Below are 15,491 nucleotides of genomic sequence, written 5' to 3'. Positions count from 1 at the left end.
CTGCCTCAAAAAACAAAACAAAATGAGTGCACTGGTTTTTTGGTTTTTCCATTTGGTGCTTGTGCTGGAAACTGAGGCTTGGTACCTGCTTGGTAAATGTCCTGCTGCTGTACCTTGGCTCATGAGTGAATTGTTTGCAAAGGGAAATGTAGCACGATTAATAAACACCCAGAGACAGAAATTGGGGTTCAACCCAAAGGTCAGAAAAGCAAAACAGCCAGCCACTGACTCTTAACATCTACCTCGGTCCGAAATGGTGATCCTGCCTCCGGGAATCTCAGAATGAGACTGTGTCTGAGAACTGTCTCCTCCCGTCTTATCATCCTCTCTAGTGCTGGGATTACGCACCACTGCTGCCCCATTCCTATGGCAAACTAGTGTGGCTACTGAGATTAAAGGTGTGTGACATCACTGCCTGGTCTGTTTTACTCTCTGAACTTCAGGCAAACTTTATTTATTAAAATACAAATGAAATATCACTACAGGGAGGTTCCCCTAGAGACTCCAAAGACCTCTGTCCTTTGCACAGCAAGCTCTGGTGGGCTTGCAGGCCCACGATCCCCTGCTGTGGCTTCTCTAGTTGCCAAAGTGTGGTCCACAGTCTACCAGGAACTACTAGCCCAACAGAGAGGTGAGGGACCCTGCTGGTGACCACCCATTCTGGGGCCCTTCAGACCAGCTGCAGGGATGTAGGGTCCACACAAAGCTCCCAAAGGGAGAGGTTGGCTTAAGGGCATTTTTAATCACTGGCTGTTCTGGATTGTGACTGGAGGTGAACTATTGGAAACCAAACAGCACACTTGAGGACTTCAGTGCTGGGAATTTGGGCTCAGTTCCGGTCAGCCCTGGCTCTCTCAAGCAGCAAGCTTTAGGGGAATGATCTTCTGTGCCAGCACTTCTTCTTCTGCGGTGAACTGGGGTGTCTCAAAGATGATTGCAACCATAGCAGCTTCCTATTGCTGCTACAATCAATGACAGCCAACTTGAGACTGAAGATTCTTCCCTTCAGTTCTGGAGCCGGGCTAAAGCCGAGTGTTAGCAGAGCTGGCTACCACTGTGTGCTCAGTGGTAGGAGAGCCCACTTGTTGCCTTCCAGCTTCAAATGGTCATCACCGTGACACTTGGCTCATGGCCCTTTCTGCATCCTCAGGGCACTTCTCTGGTCCCCACACATCAATTCCTCCTCCTTTGTCAGTTCTTCCTAGTGTGGCTAATTGTACCTGGGATTACATGTAGGACCTACCTAACCCAACCCAGTCTCCGTCTCACATCTGCCAGGCCTGTTTGTTAGATAAGGGGATGCTCACAGGTGTCTATGATTAGGAGTCTTTGGGACTACTTTTTCAGTCCCCCGAGTAAGACAAGTGGCTGGAATACAGTTAATTTCCCAGTGAGCCAACTCTTAGTCTCCGGCTGGAAGGACGGCCTCTCTGTCACCCTCCCACACGCTGGAGCAGGTTCTGTACAGGAGGTTCCTCTTGTAAGGAGACATCGAACACGATCTGGAGGCATCCTTCCCTCCATCCTGGGGGATTCAGGATGAGTTTCACAGTGGGGAGGTTCCGCCTATCTCCTGGGAGGGCAGGTATCACATAGACTTGGGGCCCACACCCCTATGTCACCTCTGATGCCCACTTTAAATATCCACATTTGAAGGCTGCAAACACTTACATGAGATCCGCTCTGGGCTGTGTCTTAGTTCCTCTTCCAGGCACCATGATAAAACATCCCGGCAAACGCAGCTTGAAGGAGAAGGGGTTTATTTTGGCTCTCAGTTTGAGGGTACGGTCCATCATGGGGGGACGGGGAGTAAAGGCGGCAGGAGCCTGAAGTGGCTAGCTATATTATACCCATAGTTAGGAAACAGAATATGAATGCTCAGCTCGGGTCCTCCTTTTTATGTGGGCTGGAAGCCAAGCCCAGGGAATGGTGCCACCTCTAGTGGGCAGGTTTTCCTGCCTCCATTAACCTGATCAGGATCATCAACCCTACAGGTGTGCTCAGAAATTTGTCTCCCACAAGGCTCTACAGCTCATCAAGTTGAAAACTGAGATAACCATAACAGGCCCCCCCCCCCCATTCCAACTGGTTTCTGTATATTGCTGCACAACTCAGCAACTCCATGCTATGACTCTGGGCTGTCTATATCACCATTCACAGCTGAAAAAAGAATCAGGGCACAGGAACTTTAAGCCACTCATTTTTATACTTATGCTCTTAACACCTCTAAACACTAATTTAAGTGGCAATTTTTTCCTTATAAAACTACTTGCTTCCCAATTTTCTTCTACAGGGAACTAGTGCTATTCTATGATATATAATATTTGTAAAATACATATTTAAAATATGGAATATAGAACTAAGAAGATAAGCTTATATATGTGTTTACATATTATAAAATAGAAATAATAAATTTCCAGCTATGGCCGTGTAACCGGCCCAGGGGTCTTTCTCCTCCCAGCAGCCTCCCACTCACTCCACTCTCAAGACTTTTCACCTTGTCTTATCTCTCCCCCCAGACTCTTCATCTTCCCAGAGCAGGGGCCATGTATGGCTCAGCTTTCACTTTAATAACCAATGGATAAGTGACTGGCCTCCGTCTTCCTCAGTGGCAGGGTCACGCTTAGGAGCGGCGCGAACCCTTAATCTCTTTGTCATTTTTTTTCTTATTAGAAACAATTCTCACATCCCTAACTAGGAAAATGAAAACTGTAAAATACGTAGAAGAAAATATAGGGGGAACTCTTTATGACCTTGGGTTAGGTAAAAAAATCTTAGATATGACACCAGAAGTCCAAATAACAAGAGAAAAAGGTAATGGACCTCATTACAATGAGGCTTTTGTGCTTCAAAGAGTCCCGTTAAGAAAGTGAAAAGTTGGCTAGGTGACTCAGCAAGTAAAGGTGCTTTGGGTGCAAGCCCAGGGACCTGGATTCACCCCTTGAGACCTGTGTAAAGGTAGAAGCAGAAAAACCATTTTAGTTTATTTATTTTTTATTTTTTGAGACAGGGTCTCTCACTGAAGCTGGAACTCACCAGTTTGGCTAGAGTAACTAGCCAGCAGATCCCTGGACCCATCTGTCTCTGCCTTTCCAGTGCTGGGGTACAGACACACCACTGAGCATAATTTTTAGCTCAGGTGCTGGGGGTCCAAACGCAGGTCCTCAGGCTCACACAGCAGGCACTCTACCAAGCGAGCCCTCTCGGCAGCCGCTTAGCCTGCTACCTTAAAGACTTGCTTCCTGCTGGGCGGGATGGCTGGGTCCCTAGAACATGACTGTACCCCGTCCCGTGAAGCTCGTGCCTGTCCAGTAGTCCACGGCACAAACCGGGTGCAAAGTGCTTCTCAGACAGCCAAGTGAACGCTGGTGATCTCAGGAGAAGAAATGTTTGCTTCGCCATTAGGACAGAGGGCGGCAGACTTTTCTGTAACATACCAGAAGGGAAATTCTTCGGGCTCTGCTCATCATACCGTTTTTATGGCAACCACCTAACCCCAGACAGTACACAAACGAGTGAATGTGGCGGCACTCCACCGAAACTTTATACAGACACAGACACTTGGATCCCGGGCCTCTTTCCCGCGTTAGAAAATATTACCCCTCCATTATTTTTTTCCAACCACTTAATAAAATAACCATTTTTAGCCAGAGTGATACAAAAAACAGGCAGAGGCTATATTTAAGCAGAGACTGAATTTGGCCAAGCCCTGCACTAACTTTAAGAGGGGTTCAAGGCTTTCTATTAGCGGTTGTGTTTGAGGGGGCCCAGAATAGTGCCTGGCTCATGACAGACACTCCAAAAAGTTGAAGTAAGTGAGCAGACCAATGCATGGACGAGGGCCTTGAGCATGGGGGGAGGGGAAGGGCCTTTCAGGCTGGGGAACAGACCAACCTAAGTCCTGGAGTCAGAGCACATCCATCCTCCTTTGGCTCCAAGAAGCCACTCATATGTGCTGTGGGCAACAGGGAAAAATCCTGTCTCTGATCAAGTAGCCTGGAGCCTAGGGATGGGAAAAAGAGGTGGTGTCTGGTGTGGGGGTGTAAGTGCTCCCCAAAGGGGCCGTGCTGAGTGATGTCCCTGCACCGTTCCAGAACTACCAACCTTATTTTTAACCCGGCTACTGAAAGATAATCCAAAAGCTACCAAGAAGAGCTCGTCTCCCTGCCCCTCCCCTTGCCCCAGTTACTGCTCCCCGCCCTCCCCCCAGCGGGCACAGCACCCACCCTAGGAGACCCCCCACTCAGAGGCCACATCTGGATGTAGGAGGTGGCCAGAGGGAAGGAAGTACGTACCCCTGTGCTTCCCATTACAGCCTGGGCTGGGGAGGGCCACTGGCGATTAAAGACAGTTACCCGAGGCTCCTACCCCACCCCCACCAGCAGGCTGGGGACAGCTTAGGATGGAGCTGGCCTCAGCATTGTGGTCACTTGCCTCTCAGACTGGAGTCAGCAGAAGAGGGACTGGACAGCTTGCAGGGTGTAGGTCCCTTCCATTCTGAATCAGTAGGTTTCCAGTGTAGTTTGAGAATTGGCGTTCTGACGAACCCCAGGAGGTGATGACGCCGGGGACTGTTCAGTGGCCAAGTGGCACTGACGAAAAGCTGTGGCCTCTGGGTGACAGCAGTGCCCCCATCCTTCACTCTAGGGTCGCCTGATGCACCCCGTGAAAGCTACCTTGAGCTGGGCATGGTAATCCCCACTCCCAAAGGTCACCTCTAGCGGAGAGCCCTGAAAGCTGCTGTGTTGCAGAGCTGGGCCACATTTAGAGCATGGTGGGAAGCTCATGCAAGGCGAGGCCCTCGGGTATAGGGAGGAGCAGATGCTCTGGACACGTGTGCAGGGCAAATACGGAGAAGGCAGGTGCAGGCAGGGTGGAGGCGTAAGGACAGGGAATGAGGGGTGGCTGGTTTGGGGACCCAGAGAGTCCGGACCAGTGGGTGCAGGGAGAATGATAAGGGATCAGCCAGCCAGGCTATGGGGTGGACAAAAGATTGGCTTCCTGCCGTCCCCGCAGCCCTCATGCCTGGAACAGCGTGGCCACCTCCACCCCCACGTCTGTGCTGGCTACCAGCTCCCCAAGTCGACAGGAACGAGGAGTTCTTCACTTCACATGACCAAAAAAGGCATCTTCTCAGCAGGAAGGTCGGCCTAGGATTTCTCTTTCCCTTCTCAGCAGGAAGGTCGGCCTAGGATTTCTCTTTCCCCCACCTGAGGTTGCAGGTTCCCAGGGAAGTGGCTTTTTCTCACACATAGCCGCACACGGGTCAGATTGAGCAGGGGGCTTACCTGCCACACTGCTCTGATGTCAAAATGTCTTCTGGCCCTAACCACCACCAACACCACCTGTCTCAACTGTCATCATGACGTAGGGAACATGTCCTACCTGCCGCTCATTTCAGTTCTCAGAAATTCTACAAGGGGAGGATTATCATCTCCACCTTTCCGTGGTACAAAGGGAAAGCCACATGCCGGAGGCTCTGGAGTCCTGCTGGAGCTGAACTGGGGTAAGGGGAGGTGCAGACACCAATTTCGTCTTTATTTAAGATATTCTTCCTTCTTTGTTCATCTGGCATTTTATGTTTGTACCAATTTTATTGTAAAATGTTGCATTAAAATATGATTTAGGGAGGCTGGGTGTTTCAGTGGTTAAAACGCTTGCTACAGAATCATGAGACCTGGAGGTCCAGCCCTCAGAATCCACATGAATGCCAAGTGGGTGGGGCAGCACTCCTGTAGTTCCTTCGTCAGAATATGAAGGCAGGACCCAGAACAAACTGCTTAGCAAGACCCTGGGTTTGGTTGAGAGACCCCGTCTCAGTGAGTAAGACGGAAGAGTGATTAGGATGATTACCTGCATGGACCTCAGGATTCCATATGCATGACACACATGTGAACTCACACACATGTGCCTGCACACATGCAAAGCATATATACACATGTGCTCAGGGCACACATGCAAATAAGCAAAAAAATTAAGATAAAATATTATTTCTCTTGTTTTCTGAGCTTTTTTGGTCATCTGAGTGTCTCATCTCACCTGAACCCACAGAGCCAAAACTGGAGGGCAAAGCTTCTGATCCCCCAAAGTCTTGCCCTTCACCATGAAGCTCCTGGAGCATGTGTGTACACAGGTACCTGTGTGTATGCACTGTGACCTGGGAAGTTCCTGATTGTGTGTGCACTCGGTGCCTGTGTGTATGCACCGTGACCGAGAAGCTCCTGATTGTGTATGCACAGGTGTGTATGCACCGTGACCTGGGAAGCTCCTGATTGTGTGTGCACACAGGTACCTGTGTGTATGCGCCGTGACCTGGGAAGCTCCTGATTGTGTGTGCACAGGTGTGTATGCACCGTGACCTGGGAAGCTCCTGATTGTGTGTGCACACAGGTACCTGTGTGTATGCACTGTGACCTGGGAAGCTCCTGATTGTGTGTGCACACAGGTACCTGTGTGTATGCGCCGTGACCTGGGAAGCTCCTGACTGTGTGTGCACACAGGTACCTGTGTGTATGCGCCGTGACCTGGGAAGCTCCTGACTGTGTGTGCACACAGGTACCTGTGTGTATGTTCACAGACTGAGTCTTTCCTGAAACAAAGAGGGAGACAGTATGGCCTGGTGGAGAAGGCAGGGTCTGGGAATCTGAGCTGTGTGACTGGAGATCAGACGTGTGGAAGGCGAACCTGTGGGTACAGCATTGGTTCTAGTTCCCCAGTGCTGTCACTTCCTCACCGAGTTCCTTGGTAGGTTTCTTCTGTTTCATCAAGTCTCCATCCCCATACCTGACTGAATTCTGCTGCCCTGCCCCCCAGCAGCCAACCTCCACCGACATTCTACAAGAAGTTTTCTTGTACTGTATCCTCGGGTTCTATAAGACCCTCTGGGCACACCTCACAGCTGCGACCCGAAACTCCTGCTGTCGCGCGGCAGGGCTGAGCTGCCTTACCCAGTCAAGGATGGTCAGCTTCGGCACAGCTGGAATTCCAAAGCTGGCATTAGATGCACAGAATTCGGGGGCAGGGTCAAAAGTGCCAACTTCCACATTCCTTGGCAGCATGCTAACTAACCTGTCTGTGCCTCAGTTTCCTCCCATGTAAAATGAGGAGACCGGGAGCACCAGCTTCCTAAGGCATTCTCATGACTCGTGAGCTATCCTGTGCAACTCCTTCTGGACAGCGCCCGGCCTGTTTGTGAACAGGGGCTGTTACCGAGGTGGGCATTGTTCTTCAGTTAGTCATTACGAACCGTGCCAACAGCTGATACAAATATCTCTCCAATGCCAAGCATGCGGCAGAACAAATGTTTCGCCTTTGTTCCTGTGGCATTCCAGTGTGGGACTTCAGGAAGAGTCTTCCTTCTACGTGCTGACTGACAGGCTCAGGTCCTCTGCTCTGTTTCTTCGAGTAAAATATTTTTATTAGTTAAAAAAAAGTCTCTATGTGTATGGGTGTCTGACCTGAATGTGTGTGCACCACGTGCGTACATGACCCACAGAGGCCAGAAGAGGGCATCAGATCCCCTGGGACTGAATTTATAGATGGTTGTGAGCTGCCCTGAGGGTGTGGGAATTGACCCTGGATCAGTTCCCAGCACCAGTGCTCTTAACCGCTGAGCCATCTCTCCAGTTCCTCTACTTCATTTCTTGCAGCTCACCAGAGGTTCTGTGGATGGAATTCAGGGGTCCACGTCCCACGAAACACAGCCTGAGGTGGCTATTCCCAAGCTAGTGATGCTGAGAAGATGCTCTCAGGAGAGGGGGCAGTGAAAAGCAGATAGACAGGAAAGGAAGGGGCTGCGCAAGGACTGCTCTCAATTTCAGATGTGTTTGAGCTTAGCGCAGGGGCCTGGGGGGTGGGAACTTGGTGGCCGCAGAGGGAGCGGGCTGGCATCTTCCAGTCTGTAGGGGACTCTCTGGGCTTGGGGAAGTGGCACCTTCACTTTGAGCACAGTAGCTTTGCTGGTTGCAGTTCCCTGGGGTGGCAGGGAGTCATGGGCAAGTTGGCAGTCACAGCAGCTAAGGCAGGTATATTTGCTCCACGAAGGGGCTGGGTCGGGTACCCAAAGTGCCCGTGCACATGTAAACTGAAGGTTGGTATTTCCTTCAGTTCTGGGAATAGGCAGTCGGCCATAGGAATGCTAGCTGTACCTATGACTTTGTCTCTAATAGAAATCATTTAGCTCTGCTCATTTATACTTTTAAATTGTGGCGGTTAGTAGACCTGGTAGATATTTTTATTGTAGGTGCCATATTATGAATTTTTTCTTTTATGTATTCTTTAAGAGTTGTTTTTTTAATCGTGCGTCTGTATATGGATGTAAATGTGAATGCTGGTGCTCAATAGTCCAAAGAAGCTGTTGCATCCCCTGAAGCCAGAATTACAAGCAGTCATGAGCCACCTGATGTGGGTTCTAGGAACCATACTTGGGTTGTCAGAATAGATAGGCTTTTAGCTACTGAGCCATCACTCCGGCCCCACAGATTTGTTTTTTAAAATATTTTATTAAGTGTATCAGTCCAGCTGCAGCTCTTCACAACCATACACTTTGCACATTTTAGAACCTTGTTGCTATCATTATTATTATCGTATGTTTATGGTGTGTGTATGCTTGCATGGAGGTCACAGGACTATTCTGTGGAGTTGGTTTCTTCCTTCTACCTTCACATGGGTTCACAAGATTGAACTCGAGTCCGGGCTTGATTGGCACCGTTACCCACTGAGCTATCTCTCCTGTCTCTTTTTTTCTGTAATTAAAACTTGGTTCTGGCCGATGGGATGGTGCATGGTTTTAATTCCAGCACTTGAGAGGCAGAGGTAGGTGAATCTCTGGGAATTCAAGACCCACCTGGTATACACAGCGAGTTCAAGGCCACCCAGGGCTACACGGTGAGAGACCCTGTCTCAATAACAAAACAAAACATTGTCTGGAGGAGGAGTCTAGAGGCTTCATCAGTTGGCCAAAGGAGGGAGAGAGAATCGGTGACATGAAAGAGGTTAAACACCCTGTTCTGGGTGTTATAGCCTCTTCTATATTCAACCAGTCACAGGGATAAGGGCTTTATTAATCAGACCTGGAAATAACATACAACAGGTTTTCCCAGAATGCACTGGGAAGGGTGCAGTCATCTAACTGTACCTAAGTGTAAGGGAGGCTGGGGGAATACAGTCTGTGTATACCTAGAGACTAGAGGACTGGCTTAGGAAAAGCCTCGTAGCCTGGGCCAGGAGACTGTAATACTCATATTCCAAGTGAGAACCTTTGCCCAGGGTGATTCTCTGTCTTAGACAGGATGGCCAGAGAGCTGGATTCTAAATCTCCCACCGTATTGTCTCCTTAGGACAAGCCACGCCAAAGCCAAGGCTGAGGCCTCAGAACAGGCTGCCCTGGCTGCCAACCAGGAGTCCAACATCGCCCGCACATTGGCCAAGGAGCTGGCCCCAGACTTCTACCAGCCAGGTAGGGCCAGCCAAGAGTGGAGTGGGCAGGGGAGTCCTTGGGTGGGCTCCTTTCCTCACTTGCTACAAGGTGGAGATGCCTAAGCGGAGGTACGAACAAGAGATGAGAGGATGCAGGGGTTAATGGGTGACACGCATCTCTGTCCTGTGCAAGACTGGGCTCCTACTGTGGATGGGACCCACCCCAGCTTGTCTCTTGTCCCTTTGCTTGGCAAGAGAAATGATGGGAGCTGGTGACGCTGAGATGAACAGGTCTCTGGTGCATTGGGGAGGGGGAGGGGTCAAAGGGCTCTCCGTACCTTTCAAAAGTTTGTGGGATGCGGTTAGAATTTTCTTTGGGCCACCAACCAGCTCCCAAATAAAGTCACAGAGATTTATTATTAACTATGAATGCTCAGCCTCAGCTTAGGTCTGTCACCCAGCTCTGTTAACTTAATTTAACCTGTTTCTATTCATCTACGTCTTGGCTCTGGGCTTTTTACCTTTCTTTCATTCTGTATTTCCTACTTTTCTGCTTTCTGCATGTCTTGCTGGTTGACCCCTGGAGCCTTCCTGTCATCTCTTTTCTTTCTTCTTTTTTCGAGACTAAATTCATCCTCTAATTTACTCCCCATGCTCAAAAGTCCTGCCTAGACCTCTTCCCTTGCTATTGGCCATTCAGCTTTTTATTAGACCAATAAGGTGCCTTAGGCAGGCAAGTAAACACATCTTTACATAATTAAGCAAATGCAACAACCTTTGCATAGTTAAACAAATGCTCTCCAACATAAAGAAACGCAATACACCTTTGCATAGTTAAACAAATGCAACACATCTTTACATAGTTAAACAAATATTCTACAATAGTGGGGCATTGATCAGGCACTGCTTGTGTGTCAGATAATTTGCTGGACTCTGGGGACATGCAGCTAGGACCCAGAATCAGGAAGAGTCACACAGGCAGCTTTGCCTTGGTTAACACAGATTCTTACGTTTAAATCCTTGCCTGCTACTCACCAGCTCTGAGATGTTGTGCAAGGCGAATGGTAACCCTCAACCCCTGAGCTGTGACATGGGTACAAGAATAGTGCCCACTTTCTGGGCATGAGCTAAGTGCATGTAAAGATTGCTGTGAACTCGCAGTGACTGCAGCTCCTGTCTCCTGCATCTCACATGGAGAATGAGTTCTAACCGAATGCTCGGACCAGGACTCTGGGCCCTGGCCAGGTCTGTGGGTCCGACTTGACACTGACTGGGCTCATTCTTGAGTTCCGGATTCAGTGGGTCTGGGTGGAGCTCGTGAGCAACACACCTAATGAGATCCAGAGCAGGCGATGGAGCATCTGAAATCACCTTTGAGAGCCAATGCACAGGTAGACCTACTGGATGCTCCGACAGATGGAGCTAGAAGACAGGGTTGCTGGTTCAAAGTACGGAAATGGGATTGAGTGTCATTCAGGAAGTTAGAGGGTGCAGCAGGCAGTGGGGGTGGGGCTGAGTGCAGAATCAGGGAGGGGACACAGTCTGCACTTGACAGAGCTGCGGCGCTGGCTGCTGAGTGCGGAGATTGGAAACATCATTCTGGCTGCAGCTCGCCCACCTAAGGTCTGTCGGTGACTGCAGGGGGTGCGTCTTCTTTCTAGTCACAGTGTTCCCCCTGCTGGTCACAAGAAGCACTGCAGTAACCTGCGTTGGGTGACCATTGTTCAGCGGCTTTTGCAAAGTAAACTTTTGAAAGATTAGGAAAAGGGGTGATTAGCCCTATTTTTCAAACAAATGGGTGGAAAAAGACCAGATAAACCCTTCATCTGGACCCTTTGCTGCGTGATGCTGGGCAAATGACTTAACGTCCCTGGATGTCTTTTTCCTCTCTGCAACAGAATTCACAATCTCACCTACCTCACAGGGTTACTAAAATTGACTGCTGCCACCACAGCCTGACCCCCAGTGCAATGAATGGCAGCCTAGTAAATGAATGCGGCTCACAGACGGCTGGCCCAGGACTGCCCAGCAGGCCTTGGGTTCGAAGCCTACCTTTCTTTCTGTTGTCCCTGGCAGGTCCAGAGTATCAGAAGCGTCGGTTGCTCCAGGAGATCCTGGAGAACTCTCAGAGCCTGCTGGAGCCCCCAGAGCGGGGTGCGGGCGCCGGCCTCCCGGAGCGGCCCCGGGAGAGCCCGCAGCTACACGAGCGTGAGACCCCGCAGCCCGAGGGCGGACCTCCGTCTCCGGCCGGGACGCCCCCACAACCCAAGAGGCCCCGACCCGGGGCGTCCAAGGACGGCCTGCTGAGTCCGGGCGCCTGGAATGGCGAGCCCGGTGGAGAGGGCAGCCGGCCCGTAACGCCATCTGATGGCTCTGGCCGTCGCAGTCCTGCACGTCCAGCCTCGGAGCACATGGCCATTGAGGCGCTGCAGCCGCCGCCCGCGCCGTCGCGGGAACCGGAGGTGGCGATGTACCGTGGCTACCACAGCTATGCCGTGCGCACCGGGCCTCCCGAGCCCCCGCCCTTGGAGGACGAGCCCGAGCCTGAGCCGGAGGTCTCCGGATCCAACTCAGCGCCCCCGTCCCCGGCCTCTGCCACCGCCCCGGAGGAGCAGCCCCCTGCGCCGCGAAGTCCGGTGCCCGTCACAACCGCCACTCTGGAGCCCAAGCCCATTGTCCCTAAAGCAGAACCCAGGGCCAAGGCGCGCAAGACAGAGGCCAGAGGGCTGAGCAAGGTCAAGAAGAAGGGTCGTAAGGAGGTGGCGCTGGCGGCAGAGGCCGAGGTGGAGGTAGAGGAGGTGAGGATGCTGCGTACAGAGGCCAGCCTCTGAGATCCCTGGGGCTCCAGGCGTGTGTGTGTGTGTGTGTGTGTGTGTGTGTGTGTGTGTGTGTGTGTGCGTGCGCGGAGAGAGGAATGACTTGGGAAACTGAAAGCAGGACAGGACAAGAGCCAACTCCAGAGGTAGTGGGACACTAGGCAGAGGAGCAGCGGCTGGTGGGAGACTGAGCAATAGAGGGCATCTGCTGAGTCTATGGCATTCGGCCAGGGTACCAGTCACCTCTCGGTTCAGGATACAGCAGGGAGAACTTCCTGGGGGTGGAGGAGGTTCCCCACGGGGCTTGAGTTCTGGGCCTCTGTTGCAGTCCAGGAACCCAGCACAGCAGCAGAGAGTAAAGCCAACCATCGGGAAGGCGAGTGGTAGGGGTTCCAGACCGCCCTCCAAGTTACTTGTCATATGTCCTTTCAAGGGTTAATTAGTTCCAAGAATTCTTCCAGCTGGACCAGGATGCAGGGGCCAACTGAGGACAAATCAGTATGTTTTTAGGAAGATCCTTCCAGAAGACCTGACTGACCCAGCCTTGTGACCTGGTTGGGAATGTGGGAGGTGTATAGAGGCCCTGGGGACTCAGACAGCCTTCCTTCATGCCTTCAGGTACCCAACACTGTCCTCATCTGTATGGTGATCCTGCTGAATATTGGTCTGGCTATCCTATTTGTTCACCTCCTGACTTGACTCTCATCTACCAGGTATGGCCAGAGGGTGGAGCCTGGAATTCAGGGTGTGGGGGGGTGCTTGGTACATGGTACTGGGCATGAGCTTGTGGTTAGGTAACGCCCATCCTTAGTGTACAGGTGTGATGGGCCTTACACCCCCCACATTGGTGTGTGTGCTCCCACGCACTCAGCTCTATCTCCACCCTCTCTCTCCACTTTGTCCCATGGCTGCCTTTTGTTTTCTGCCCCTCCATACGCCCTTAGTTGGTTCTGTTTTCTCCTCAGGGTGGAGTTTAGGCTTTGGCTAAAGCACAGAGGTCCTCACAGCTGTGAAAATCTCCCTCCTGCTGGGAAAAACCTTACAGCCCAGGCCTGGAGCTTGGCCACACTGTATTTTGCCGTGTTCCCCAAGAGACGCCCTGCTTTGATCCTGGCTTAGTGTGGACTGAAAGTTTCCAGGCAGCCCCAGGAGAGAGGAAGTTCTTGTTTTTGTCACTGTGTAATAGCCAGGGGCAGTGTTAGCCTTGTGGCCATAGCTCTGGGGTCTAATGCTGAGCTCTGGAAATTCTTTGTGTCATTGGACACCTGGGAGCCCTTTCTTCAGATACTGACGACTTTGGGATCTAAAGAACCGGAGAAGTGACCCTGAAGATAGCAGGAAAGGGATGGGATCAGTGGGCCATCAGGGGACAGGGATGGGGGCGTGTCTCTGATTCCCTTGCAAGGCAGAATCCTGGTCCCTGCCCAGCTCGTGGCTCAGCCTTGGGAGCCGTTTCCCTCTGCTGAACGGTGTTATCTCCTTTAGAGCCAGGAGTTCCACTGAGGATGCCAGGATCTGTCTTTCTGCAATGCCAAGCAGGTGTCCCAGGAGGACTGGACTGTGGACCTGAAGCCTTGCTCCGCCCACTCCATGGATGGTTAAAGTGGGCCACCGTGAGCCCATCCTGGGTGCTGGGATGCCCGAGGAAGAGAATGTCTAGGTACCCTCCAGGGCAAAGGATGCGCTGCGAGAAGAGCCCGGGTGGTCCCTAGCCCCTTGTCCTGCTCCCACATCTATCCTCCGCCCTGCCTCGCCTTGCCCTGCCACCCTTCCCTGGGCTTTTGTGTGCTTTGAGAGATGTCACCTAAGCAAGATATTAATACAAATTTCTTCCTCCTACGCCACCACCAACCTAGTCCTCTGGTTGATGACTTGAGGCCACCCAGGAAGATGACAGGTGCGGAAGTCGCTTGGGTAGTGAAGGTGTGAAGGGCCTGTGGTAGAGCAGACCTCCCCCGTCCATGCTGCTCCAGGGTTTACAGAGTCCTGGAGGGCAGTGTAGGAAATGGAGAAGCCCCGCTGAATATACCAGCATGCAATGCTCTGCATCGTCCCATCAGTCCAGTTGGCATCCCCTAGGACCAGCAGCAGGGGACACCTGAGCATCTGAGCCTCTGGCTGGGAGTCACCAAAGAGGTCTGCGGGTGGGGTGGGAAGAGGGCAAGGCATGTTGGTGATGGCCCCCGATGTTGAGTGTGAGTCTGAGTCTGGAGTTCATTTGGGGGTCACTGATGGGCCCCGGGTCATTGTGTAGGAGTCCTAGGCCTGAGAGCTGCAGCTACTGTGATGTACTATGAATCGGCTTATCCGCTGTGGGATCAGGGGAGCATGGTGTGGAAACCTGTGGAAGTCAAGGGCTACATCCCCGGTGCTTATTCTCTGACAGAGAGAAGCCGGAGACAGGCATTATCCAGGAAGACAGGAGTCGGTCTGGACTCCAGCTGGGCACAGCCTGTGCAATAACAAATTGTGCTTGGCAGAAGGTTTACTTGCATGCACCTCACTTAAAGACGTTTGCACCACACTGCGTGTTTGGGCCCTTGGGCTGCCTGGGTGCAGCCTGGCAGCTCAGGACCTGTGGTTCCCTATTTCCAAAAGGATGGGGGGAAATAGTTTCCAGGTCCCTCACGTTTAGGGAAGAGGAGGCAGTGGCATCCAAGCTGAGTTGGAGGAAGCTGCTGATACTCTCTGACTTCATTTCTTCAAACCCCTCGGACTTGGGCACAAAAACCAGGCCTCCTCCTAGAGCAGCCTCGAATATGGATATTGGGGTTCAGCTTCCTTTTCTTCTCAGTCCCTGGGCATCTTCTCCTTGAGTGTCACGCTGGCTATTCCCAGCACTGCTGGGCTTGGTGACTTGGTTGGAATTGCTTTTCTACAGAGAGGAACCTGCAGATGCTCCTGTTCCGGCCACTGTGGGCAGGACTTTGCCTCTGGTTGGGTTTTCCTGGACTCTAGGGAATGGGGGTAGGTGGGTGGAGGTTACTCAGGCGATGACAGGCCCCAGGCCTTGACTCTGAGGTCTTTGCTCTACTCTGGGTCTGGGTTCAGCCCTGGGGACAAGCTTGTGACTGTCGGAGCCACCAGAGTTGTTTTTAGGAGGTATGAGATGAGGGGTTAGGGTTCAGGATGCCAAGTCTGTTCCCAAAATAAATCTGCATCTTCTCACGGATCCAGCTGTGGTGTGGTGTCTGCTTGTGGGTCCAGGATGAGGGGTGGAGGCTGCTGGGTGAAGGACGCAGGAGAGGCTGGGAGGTG

At 51.8% G+C, this 15,491-nt stretch overlaps 1 protein-coding gene and 1 long non-coding RNA gene across 2 annotated transcripts in view; one reads left to right on the top strand and one right to left on the bottom strand.

The window, feature by feature from the left end:
- Jph2 (junctophilin 2) overlaps window positions 1-14,074 on the top strand; it is a 58,669-nt gene extending 44,595 nt beyond the window's left edge. Inside the window, exons 3-6 of the mRNA XM_075962965.1 lie at window positions 9,339-9,457; window positions 11,494-12,215; window positions 12,852-12,946; window positions 13,719-14,074. Of these exons, the coding sequence (XP_075819080.1) occupies window positions 9,339-9,457; window positions 11,494-12,215; window positions 12,852-12,932 (922 nt within the window). The 3' untranslated portion in view covers window positions 12,933-12,946; window positions 13,719-14,074. The remainder of the gene's footprint in view (window positions 1-9,338; window positions 9,458-11,493; window positions 12,216-12,851; window positions 12,947-13,718) is intronic.
- On the bottom strand, window positions 300-4,938 carry LOC142844470 (uncharacterized). Its single transcript, XR_012909734.1, has 4 exons — window positions 4,435-4,938; window positions 3,895-4,003; window positions 3,037-3,426; window positions 300-2,948 (listed from the first exon to the last, which is right to left on the bottom strand). It is a non-coding gene; the product is annotated as an uncharacterized LOC142844470 (long non-coding RNA).
- Window positions 14,075-15,491: the final 1,417 nt, after the last annotated feature.

Source organism: Microtus pennsylvanicus, chromosome 2 (genome assembly GCF_037038515.1).
Source record: "Microtus pennsylvanicus isolate mMicPen1 chromosome 2, mMicPen1.hap1, whole genome shotgun sequence".
In the NCBI taxonomy this organism is placed as follows: domain Eukaryota; kingdom Metazoa; phylum Chordata; class Mammalia; order Rodentia; family Cricetidae; genus Microtus; species Microtus pennsylvanicus.
Note: the sequence above shows the minus strand (reverse complement) of the source record. Positions and strands in the feature narration are given on the sequence as shown.